This window comes from Xenopus laevis, chromosome 6L (assembly GCF_017654675.1).
Source record: "Xenopus laevis strain J_2021 chromosome 6L, Xenopus_laevis_v10.1, whole genome shotgun sequence".
Taxonomy (NCBI): Eukaryota; Metazoa; Chordata; class Amphibia; order Anura; family Pipidae; genus Xenopus; species Xenopus laevis.
The window spans coordinates 127123430-127134130 of NC_054381.1; the positions used below are offsets into that span (position 1 = coordinate 127123430).

Here is a 10701-nt window from a genome sequence, read left to right on the forward strand (position 1 = left end):
TAAAAAAAAAAAAAAAAATCAGATCCTCATCATGAGAGCACGATCTTCTCGGAACAATCGTACGAATTGACCATCAACTAAAAAGACCAATTTGCCAGGAAAACAAAGGGGAGCTGCCTGCTTGGCCCTGCAAACATAGATAGATTGCACTGGGACCGACAAAGATTTTTTGACCTGGCCGATCAATTTCCTGACAGATGTCGGCCCCAAAAATCGAAAGATGTTCGATCGTTCGAATCCCTCTTACCACATGATAATTTCGAAGTATTGGTCGGGCTTCCCTAAAATCAGTCGTTCGGCAAGAAGAATCGTTGTGTCTATGGGGAGCGATCATACCCATATGAGTCAAGGGGCAAGGTTTAAATGGATTTTTCAAGTGGATTTAATCAATACTGAAATTGATGGATTGATTGTTGTAATTACAGCTATGGATTGTTCCACAGTGATCATTAGTAAAGACCCTAAATATTTGCTAGAAATGAACATGCTCTCTAAATGTACATGTGTGTGGGTTTTCATTGAGGATTTTCTATTTTATTTCTATTGTCATTTTCACATTTTTTGTATAAAATAGATGATGGATAGATAGATAGATGATAGATAGATAGATAGATAGATAGATAGATAGATAGATAGATAGATGCTAGATAGATTATGGATAGATAGATAGATAGATAGATAGATAGATAGATAGATAGATAGATAGATAGATAGATAGACAGACAGTAGATGCTAGATAGATAGATGCTAAATAGATGATGGATATATACATAGATAGATGCTAAATAGATAAATAGATGATAGACGCTATAAAATCTTTAACAAGCTAAGAAATATGGTGATCCGGGTAAGTGTGTTAGTTGTATGTGATGGAACAGGAAGCAGTGAAACACAACTGGCCCTGGGGTGTCAGCTTAGGCAAGACTCTTTTGTATGAATGGAATTCTTTGGAAGACAGATGGGAGTACATAATGTTACAATGTGGAATACGGAATGAGATGAGATCACAGCATCAGCCTGTCCATCCTTTGTAAACCTGGACAATGATCAGAGCTGCTGAATCCAGCAGTGTATTTAGGAGCTGCTCATTCTGGTTTCGTTCAAGCTGCTGGACACACGTCTACCTCAGGGAGAAATGATCAAGCTACACAGACAGAGTTACAAGAACCTACAGAATATCAGCACTGCTTCTCCTTCCAGGGGTAAGTGGCAAAAAAGTAACCTGAATGAATAGCCTTTACAGTAACACATCCTATATATTTTGCCATAACTCATTGCAATTTGGCACTTTATTAATGGCCACTTCTGACATCAGAGAAGGATGTTTATAATTTATACATGCCCATTAAATGCGCAATTCACTTTCACTCTGCAGGGGAGCAGCAAATTGAAGGATATGAATGCAGTGGCAATAATAACTGTCATTGTTCTACTGCTGCTGTTGCTTTTGTGTGAGTGTGGCTAACAGTACATTTTGGGAATTGTAGTATTTACAAACAGGGCCTATCTTAAAATAAAGAAGGGCGCACAGCATTTTTAATGACACAGTGGCATCAGAAAAAGTTAAATGGTCATATTGCAAAGTCTGCCCTAGTATGAGCAACAACTTAATAGTGCATCATGGGAATTGTAGTCTTGCTGTGCATGCAAGAGATTAAACACTCCAATTAGAGTGTGCTATAGCTGATGTGATGGCATAGCTGATATAAATGAAACCTTCACAGTACATATGCAAGGTTATGTATCAAGTAGTGTTGTAAGTGCCAACTCTGAACTGTCATTTATTTCAGATGACTTCCACTCATTACCACTTTGTATATAGCCTTGGGGGGGGTGTACAAGGATGCTAGAGACTGTGAGCCAATCGCAGGGTGGTGACGAAAGGCTTGTAAACTGTTAGTAGAGAAGCCCATGTGTACAGGGCTGGTCCTATCAAATATGGGACCCAATTGGGATAATGTTGGCGGGGCCCCTAGACAAAGTGTTGCTGGCTACTGACACACCAAGTATTTAGGAAAATAAGGGCATACAGGCACAAAATAGAAAGGAAAGGGGCAGACAAGGTAAGAGAGTGAGAGGGATGAAATAGCGGCACATAATAGGGGCACACATGGTAAGAGAGAGAGGGAGGAAATAGGAGAGTGGACTGGGCCAATTAGTTTGGGGCAGGCTGGGCCGATTCAGCTTGGGAGCAGGCTTGGTTGGATTGGGGGCAGGCAGGGCCTATCAAGGTTGGAGGAAAGCTGGGCCTATGATAGTTGGGGGCGGGCTAGACCTATGGAGTTGGGGGATAGACTGGCTTATCAGAGTTGGGGGTGGGCTGGACCTATGGATTTGGGGATGGGCTGGACTCTCAAAGTTGGGGGCAGGCCAGGCAGCATCATGTGCTGGGGGAAATATTATCTGTGCTGCCCTCTGGTGTGGGGCCCCCAGAGGTGCCGGGCCCAATTGGTCCAATAGGCCTAAGGCCGGCCCTGCATGTGTAATAGAGCGTGTGGGGAGTATGTATCAAGGGCCAGTGTCTGCAAAATGTTATGAATAGGGTTCACATGTAAGGAGATGTGAAACACAATTTGGAGTTGTTCTGTGCAAGGAGGTAAGTTATGCAAGCATTCCACGTGCACAGTCATAGCCTTATTTCATTCTTGAAATGTTTACAGATTTTATATTTATTTTCAGTATGCAAATCAGCCAGAGGAAAGACTTCAACTGCTCAGAAGAGCCATGTGAATAAGGTAAGAAAACAGTCAGCTTTGCATGGAAATATGGTATTATCTTTATTAGGAAAATTCCTTTGTTATCATATAAATTATACAGTAAAAATAATTATTATGACCATGATTGCTAAGGGCCACTATCCACAGACTTCAGTAGCAAACAGGGTTGAGCCCTTAATCCATGACTGTCAGAATACACACTGGCAATAGCCCTTCTGCCACTCCCCACTGGTACATTCTAGTATTCTGTACTGTAGAGAGTACAAACATTTCGGCACATGATATTCTACACGTTTAGTCATAGGAAATATACAGGAAGATTAACTTGCTCTTGATTAAACTGACCATAGTGTGCTTCTCTGTAATGTGAATGGTGTATACTTTCTGTAAAGTGTAACAGAATATGTTGGTACTGTATAAAATAGAGGACAATAATAATAATACTACAAGACCATAATTCCTCTAAACTAGATAAGTAGAGCCCTTTGGTGGCTTTGGTGGATTATTGTGAAACTAGCAGAATGCCAGTTTGGTTTGGTCTTTCAAGAAATAATTTCTATAATTAATTGGATTGCATATGTTTTACTTAATAATGAGATTTGTCCCTGGAAAGAATAAACTTAAAATTACAGAAGTGGTGCAGTGGAGAAGTGAGGGTGCATAGCAGAGTAGTTATGCAGGGACAATAAACAATAAGCAGTTCATGGAAAGGGTGTGCTAGAAATCGAACATAAGTTGCATCCTGGCAATGCTAATTTTCAAAAATCATGATTTAGAGCCAAAGGATGCTCACAGTGCTTTCCACTGCTGCGTACATAGATGTGACCTGCAGTGATCAATATACTGTTGCTTTCCATTATTTAGAGTTTTCAAAATAGCTAATAATAAATAAATTAAGGACTCAGTGGGAGTTATGTTAGGACCTGGTCAAAGCATGGGGCCCAGGCTGACACAAATAAAAAAAAAGTGTAGCATCAAATATAAACATTTAGGTGGATCGGAAGAACAATAATAAATACAAAGTACAGCTACAATAAAGATTAAGAGCTTAGTGTCAAAGAGACAAGAGGATGGAGGTCCCTGTCACATAGATCTAATCTAAATGTATCTAAAGCTGCCCATAGACACAAAGATCTGATCGTACAAATCAACGTATGATCTGAGTTTCCCATCTCCCGACCTGCCACTAACCATTCAGATCAAAGTCTTACCATTCCGATCAAATAAAGTAGAAAAGAACAGATCAGCCGATGTTCTGCCCCTGACAGCAATCGTACGAAAGTTATGTCTGATAAAGCTAGTGACACTGAAAATCGTACGATCGGCAATACACGCAGAGATATTATCGGCAGCCGACAGAAATTTTCTAACCTGTCCGATCGACCAAATGACCGATCTCCGCCGGACGAAAAATGTCGGGACTCTCCACACACGGTCCGAAAATCGTACGAATCCACAATTCATATGATCGGACCATTGCGTCTATGGCCAGCTTTAATCTAGTGACATACAGAAATTAATGAAATGACAAGGTAGTAAAGAGGAGCCATAGCTTAACTTCACCTCCAGCTGTTCTGATAATAGAAGGGAAGTCGTGCTATGTATGGCCCCTCATACAGTATCCATCTGTTCAACTGGCCAATCAGCTGGATACTGTACAGGGTTGGGCTGCCTATGCAACAGCCGTGTCATTCCCAAAAGATGACTGAGATTTACAAACAGGAGCAAGAATTGCATCACATGGGCCTAGTAGTTTGGCACATTGCAAATTGCATGGATATTTACACATTGCCAGCTCTTTCTGAAGGAGGCTATGATAACTTCATGTCAAAATATGTATCAAGGTTAAACTCTTCACAGACCTTTAAAAATTATTTTTTTTAATTTCAAAACTGTAGGGGGCACTGTCTTGTGATGTACATCCCCACCAGGCTCAGGAACTTGTATCACAGCAAGTGGAGCTCCTGCATGTTCTTCACAGGAATGATGAGATGTGGAGACTGGCAGTGCAGGACACAACAAAGCACAGTACGTATGGAAGAAGCCGTTCACCTTAACACTTAGGGGCCTATGTTTTAAACCTAGACTTTCTGGATTGAGTTTTTACAAAGGAAAAGAAAAACTTGAATTTTTAAAGATTTATTATACCCCAAAGCTGCTAAAAATCCGAATTTGAAATTAATTCAGCTAATACCTTTCAAGGTCATGTAGAAATCAGTGGCAGATGTCCCCTTTACAATCTGAAGAGGTGAAGAAAAATTTGGGGTTTTCGGTTGTCAACTCGGAAAAAATCGAGCAATTTAAACGTCAAATCTGAAAAAGTCATACGTTTCGATTTTTTTATTCGATTTTGTTGAGAATTTTCCTGCACCGACTTTTTCAAATTGATTATTTCATCAATGAGTTAAATTTGTGGATGAAAGTTACGTTTAGTTTGTTTTAATAAAAAAATTAGATAAATTCGAGTTTTAGTAAATACCCCCCTTAGTATGCATTTGACATTTTAAAGACAATTTACCAATGGTCATAATTTGCAAATAATACAATAAAAAAGAAAAGATCAAATTTAGCACAAGCAGAAATTGCTTTAGAATACCATTGACTATATAAGGGTAATAAAAAGCATTGTAACTTATATATAGTGAATAAAGTACCCCCTCTTGTAAAATATAAGGATATTATAAGTTACCGAGGAGTTTCATGACCATATAAAATCACGAGGCCGAAGGCTCGATGTAACTTCTAATATCCTCATATTTTACAACTGGGGGTACTTTATTTATTATAATACACAAATTTCAGTGAGTCATGTGACAGAAATGACATCAGAACTCACCGTTTATAAGGATATAATTTACAAGATATTCATAGCTTTTGTGTATTTTATATATATATATATATATATATATATATATATATATATATATATATAATACAAAAAAGCCATGAATATCCTGTAAATTATATCCTTATAAACGGTGAGTTCTGATGTCATCATCAGTTATAAACGGTGAGTTCTGATGTCATTTCTGTCACATGGCTCATTGAAATTTGTGTATTATAATAAATAATGTACCCCCAGTTGCAAAATATGAGGATATTAGAAGTTACCTCGGTATATATAGTGAATAAAGTAACCCCCTCTTGTAAAATATAAGGATATTATAAGTTACAGAGGAGTTTCGTGACCATATAAAAACACGAGCCCGAAAGGCCGATATATATATATATATATATATATATATATATATATAGAAAGCTCCAAAATATTGGATTTCTCCCATGAGTTATATAATTTTTTTTGTTGTTTAATGTTGTAATGTTTTTAATGCCTTAAAGTATGGTAATTTAAATTATGGAAAATATTCAGAATACCACTGGTCCAAAGCCTTCCAGATAATAGAACCAATATTGTACATGTATTTGTTTATGCCATTCTGTTTGGGCTACCAATTCATTGTTATGGATACTGTTCTAGAAACAGTACCAAGCAGTAACTTTTATAAGAATACATATATGTTTCTGTCATTATATTGTTGCTTTCTGTATGTAGTGAAGTACTGAAAGGGCTTGAATTTATTTAGGGCACGCAGTAATTATATGACTTTATTTTGTAGTTCAAAGCGCTGAAAAAAAAGCATCACGGTTTAGTCGACGCAAACAAACTGCGCCACCCAAAACAGTAAGTCTCTCTTTCTGAATTGTGCATATATTTTTTTTATATTCACATTTGGATTTATAAACTATGCAATATTTTGATGGCATGGAAACATTTAGGGTTATTTAACTAATATGCCTAAACATGAAATTATTCCCAATTAATAAGCTGAAATAATGCTAAACCTTATCCAAAGTCTGTGTAAGTAATTCAATTACGCAATTACAATAGAACCTCAATTTTACATAAATTACATTTTGAATTTATTTCTAGCTTACATAGAACCCAGAATTATTCCATAAATATACATTTTCTAAGGTTTTTCCTCTGCACAGCTGCACATTAATTAGTGCAATCTGCCCCATGGGTCTGCACTTCTATATATTGTACTTGTGAGTTCAGGAAGCCTTACATTCTTTTGTTTTGGAGACTCAGAAGCTGATGTATATCAGTTAACTCTCCTCCACAGAAGTCAGACAGTAGAGGAAATTTGCTGAGGATTCGGACATGTGCTAGAGCACTAAGGGGTGCAAAAGTGCACCCCTTAATTCCAACTTTAAAAGCTGGCCATGCTCTGCACTTAGCATCTTATTGGAATTCAAGCACTAGGTGCAAAACACAGCACTGACAAGCAGTAAGTACTGGGCTCCCTAACTTGTTCATCTGATTGACTTGCAGAATACTTACCTGTTTTTATGTGCCAGTAAAGGATAACATTAGAGTTATTATTATAACATATTTATTAATCATTAATATATTCCTCAGCACACAAATACAGGTATGGGATTCATTATCCGGGAAACCATTATCCAGAAAGCTCTGAATTACAGAAAGGCCATCTCCCATAGACTCAATTTTACCAAATAATCCAAATTTTTAAAAATGATTACCTTTTATTTTCTGTATTAATCAAACAGTACCTTGTATTTGATCCCAACTAAGATATAATTAATCCTTATAGGTTTATGTAATGTTTACATTATTTTCTTGTAGACTTAAAGGGGTGGTTCACCTTCAGGTTAACATTTGGTATGTTATAGAATGGTGAATTCTAAGCAATTTTTAAATTGGTCTTCATTTTTTTTTTCTTAATAGTTTTTTAAGTTATTTGCCTTCTTCTTCTGCATCTTTCCAGCTTTTTCACTGAGCCATCTTAAAAAACAAATACTGCGTTTGGCTACAAATTTAGTGATTGCTACTTTTTATTACTCATCTTTCTATTCAGGCCTCTCCTAATCATATTCCAGTCTCTTATTCAAATCAATGCATTGTTGCTATGGTAATTTGGACCCTAGCAATCAGATTGCTGAAATTGAAACCGGTGAAGCACTAAATAAAAAGCTAAATAACTCAAAAACCACAAATAAAAAAAATGAAAACCAATTGCAAATTGTCTCATAATATCACTCTCCTCATCATACTAAAAGTTAATTTAAAGGTGAACAACCCCTTTAAGGTATGAAGATCCAAATTATGGAAAGATCCCTTATTTGGAAAACCCCGTGTCCTGAGTATTCTAGATAACAGGTCCCATACCTCTATATCCATTTACATAGACATATATACATTAATGCCTTGGCTAATTATCTCCTATGTAGATTTGTGTTTTCATTAGGGATGCACCGGATCCACTATTTTGGATTCAGCCGAACTCCTGAATCCTTTGCGAAAGATTCGGCAGAATAACGAACCGAATCCTAATTTGCATTTGTAAATTAGGAATGGAAAGGGGAAAACATGTTTTACTTACTTGTTTTGGGGCAAAAAGTGACGTGATTTCCCTCCCCGCCCCTAATTTGCAAATGCAGAAGGATTCGGCCGAATCCTGTTAAAAAAGGCCGAATCCTGGATTTGGTGCATCCTTAGTTTTCATTCAGTATTTTCATCAAAAGTCACCTTTTTACAATATATATATAAAGGTTTGTTTTTTTTATCAAGGTCCGTATTTATCTCAGCAATTCTAATATCAAACTTCGAGCAACTCTGAATTCCCGAATGGACCTTATTTATGAAGGGAAAAGCCCGAAACAATAGGGTCAGGCAAAACTTCAGAGCTTCCCCGAAAACTCCCAATTGTTCGGAGTTCCCTGCAAAAACTAAGATTTTTGCATCGAAACCCCTGGGTTTTTTTGCGCTGAAACCCAGAAATCATCTGAGTTTTTAGACCATCGGACTTTAATAAATCTGGTTTTTTTTTGCTCTGAAAGCTACTAATTATTCGAGGTTTGGATATTCGGAGCTTAATAAATAACACAGTGTGTTTTGCTCACATCATATAGAAAAGCCTTAGAACGCCGCCAGCCTGCAGCACAGACAAACAGAATGCCCCCACTGTGCCGGCTTCACCCTCCAGCTACGAGACACTGGGGTAAGTTGGCTTCTTCCGTGGACACCCCCTCTCATGACTCCAAGTACAGATGCTGCTCAAGTGACAATAGTGCACTGTGTAATTGAAGTAGGTCAGGTCCCTCATACTCCCTTGACTTAAAACAGTGACAGGTGGCCTAGGTTAAAGGTCATCTCTTTACCATAAAACTGTGTCATGCAGAAATTATCTCATTTCAAACACGTGTCCTGTGAAAAAAAACATATATTGATTTTATAGTGCATTTAAATTTTAGACACTACTATTGTTTAGTGTGAATATGGTCTACAAGGGCTTATACTGCAATATACTGCATCATTGCATTCCTTTATTTATTTAGGAAAGCATGCTTGTTGTACATCCTTGTTTGAACAACAGACTACATTTCTGCAATCTTCCTAAAATTGAAAATAGGTATCTGTTCTTCCAACCTCAGGGTTCATTATAAACACTGGGCCACTTTGCACATGGGCAGCTACCCATAGCAACCAGTGACTGGCTTTTTTTCAGACAGCTGCAGGTTAACAACAAAAGCAAATATTTGATTGGTTGTCATGTCATGGTTACTGCCCAGGTGCAAATTTGCCCAGTTTTTATAAATGAGCCCCGGTACTTGGTGCATAACCATTTGGTTTTGGAAGTATCACAAAACAAGTGAATGTTTGCCCAGTTTTGGATTGGATTTTCCAGATGGCCTGATCAATATATTTGGCATCATCTGAGGGTGGCTGTCATTTTGGTCCCATACAAAGTCAAAAAGCTGCCATTCTGGTCACTCATGTAAATAATAAATTAAAAAACATCAACATTATGCCACAGATGTCTACATCAAGCTGAGGACAATGGCTGTTTTAGCCCCGGACTATACAAGTGAAACTATTTACAATTATCTCATAGGGCTACACCCAAAAATCTGTTCTGCTGATGCTATAACCTTATAGGTGGATTTGCAGTACACAGATTAATATTCTCATTGATCTCCTTCATCAGGTGCAGAGAGCAGCGACCAGAGAACCCCAAAGATGAAGCCACTTTGCCCCTTACTGCTCACAACATCCCAAAAAAAGCACCAAGTCTACTGGAGAAAATTGGGCTGAAACTAAAGAGGACTGTGGAATATATTGGGGCTTCTAACTGTGCCTTTGAAGACGACTGAAGAAAGATAAACCAAAATGAACAACTCAGCCAGTCTCTTCCCTTGCCAATGACTGTAACAAAGCCAAAAATAATGAGAATGAATTAATGATATAATTCTTTCTACTACTAGTGCACTAGCAAATCATTTGCACAAAGGAAAGAATAGCACAAAGATTGAGTTCTAGGTTGTCTTACTGCTTCCCAGTAACTTTGTTTGGAATAACTGCTGCAGCATTAACATGCTCAGCGAAACGAGGTGAACGCTTTGGGGCAGATTTACTAAAAGGTGAAGTGGTTAACGCTAGCGACAATTGGCTAGCGTTACCACCTGCAGGGACATCGCCGATCAACTAACGGGCGCAGGTGCCAATTCGCTAGCGGAAAAGACTCGCTCTAGCGATCATTCGCACTCTTATCGGCAGGCAACTTTTCGCTCTGGCGACTGGTAGTTACTCCGCAAATTCAAGTGTGGATTTTACTGAACGTTACCTCTTTTGCCAGAGTTGCTTTCGCCACCTTCGCCTTCAGACCAGGCGAAGTGCATTAAAGTAGATAGATCTTCCTCAATCTTTTGTCACATTATGTTCTGTGAGACGAAAATGCATCAAAGTCCTTGAACTTGAACTTTTTTTGGGAAACCGGTTTTCCCCATACATTTACAAACATACAGAACATTCATTTTACAGTGGCCACATGTGTAGGGCATTAGAATAACTCTATTGTCTTTATTAAGGTTCCCTGGACATGTGTTTTTAAAAAAACATAATTTGTGAGTATATGCACCAACATTTAACATAAAGACGTCCATACAACTTTAAATTTCC

At 37.9% G+C, this 10701-nt stretch overlaps 1 protein-coding gene across 2 annotated transcripts; it reads left to right on the top strand.

The window, feature by feature from the left end:
• Nucleotides 1-737: 737 nt before the first annotated feature.
• vxn.L (vexin L homeolog) lies at nucleotides 738-10262 on the top strand. Of its 2 annotated transcripts, XM_018268050.2 has the most exons (6): nucleotides 738-1202; nucleotides 2680-2735; nucleotides 4616-4745; nucleotides 6335-6399; nucleotides 8655-8743; nucleotides 9731-10262. In XM_018268050.2, the coding sequence occupies exons 1-6, from the start codon at nucleotides 1136-1138 to the stop codon at nucleotides 9894-9896; spliced, it is 573 nt and encodes a 190-aa protein (XP_018123539.1). In that variant the 5' UTR covers nucleotides 738-1135; the 3' UTR covers nucleotides 9897-10262. The 2 variants fall into 2 exon arrangements, with proteins under 2 accessions (XP_018123539.1, XP_041422386.1); XM_041566452.1 differs by lacking the exon at nucleotides 738-1202 and having other exon boundaries at nucleotides 2410-2735.
• Nucleotides 10263-10701: the final 439 nt, after the last annotated feature.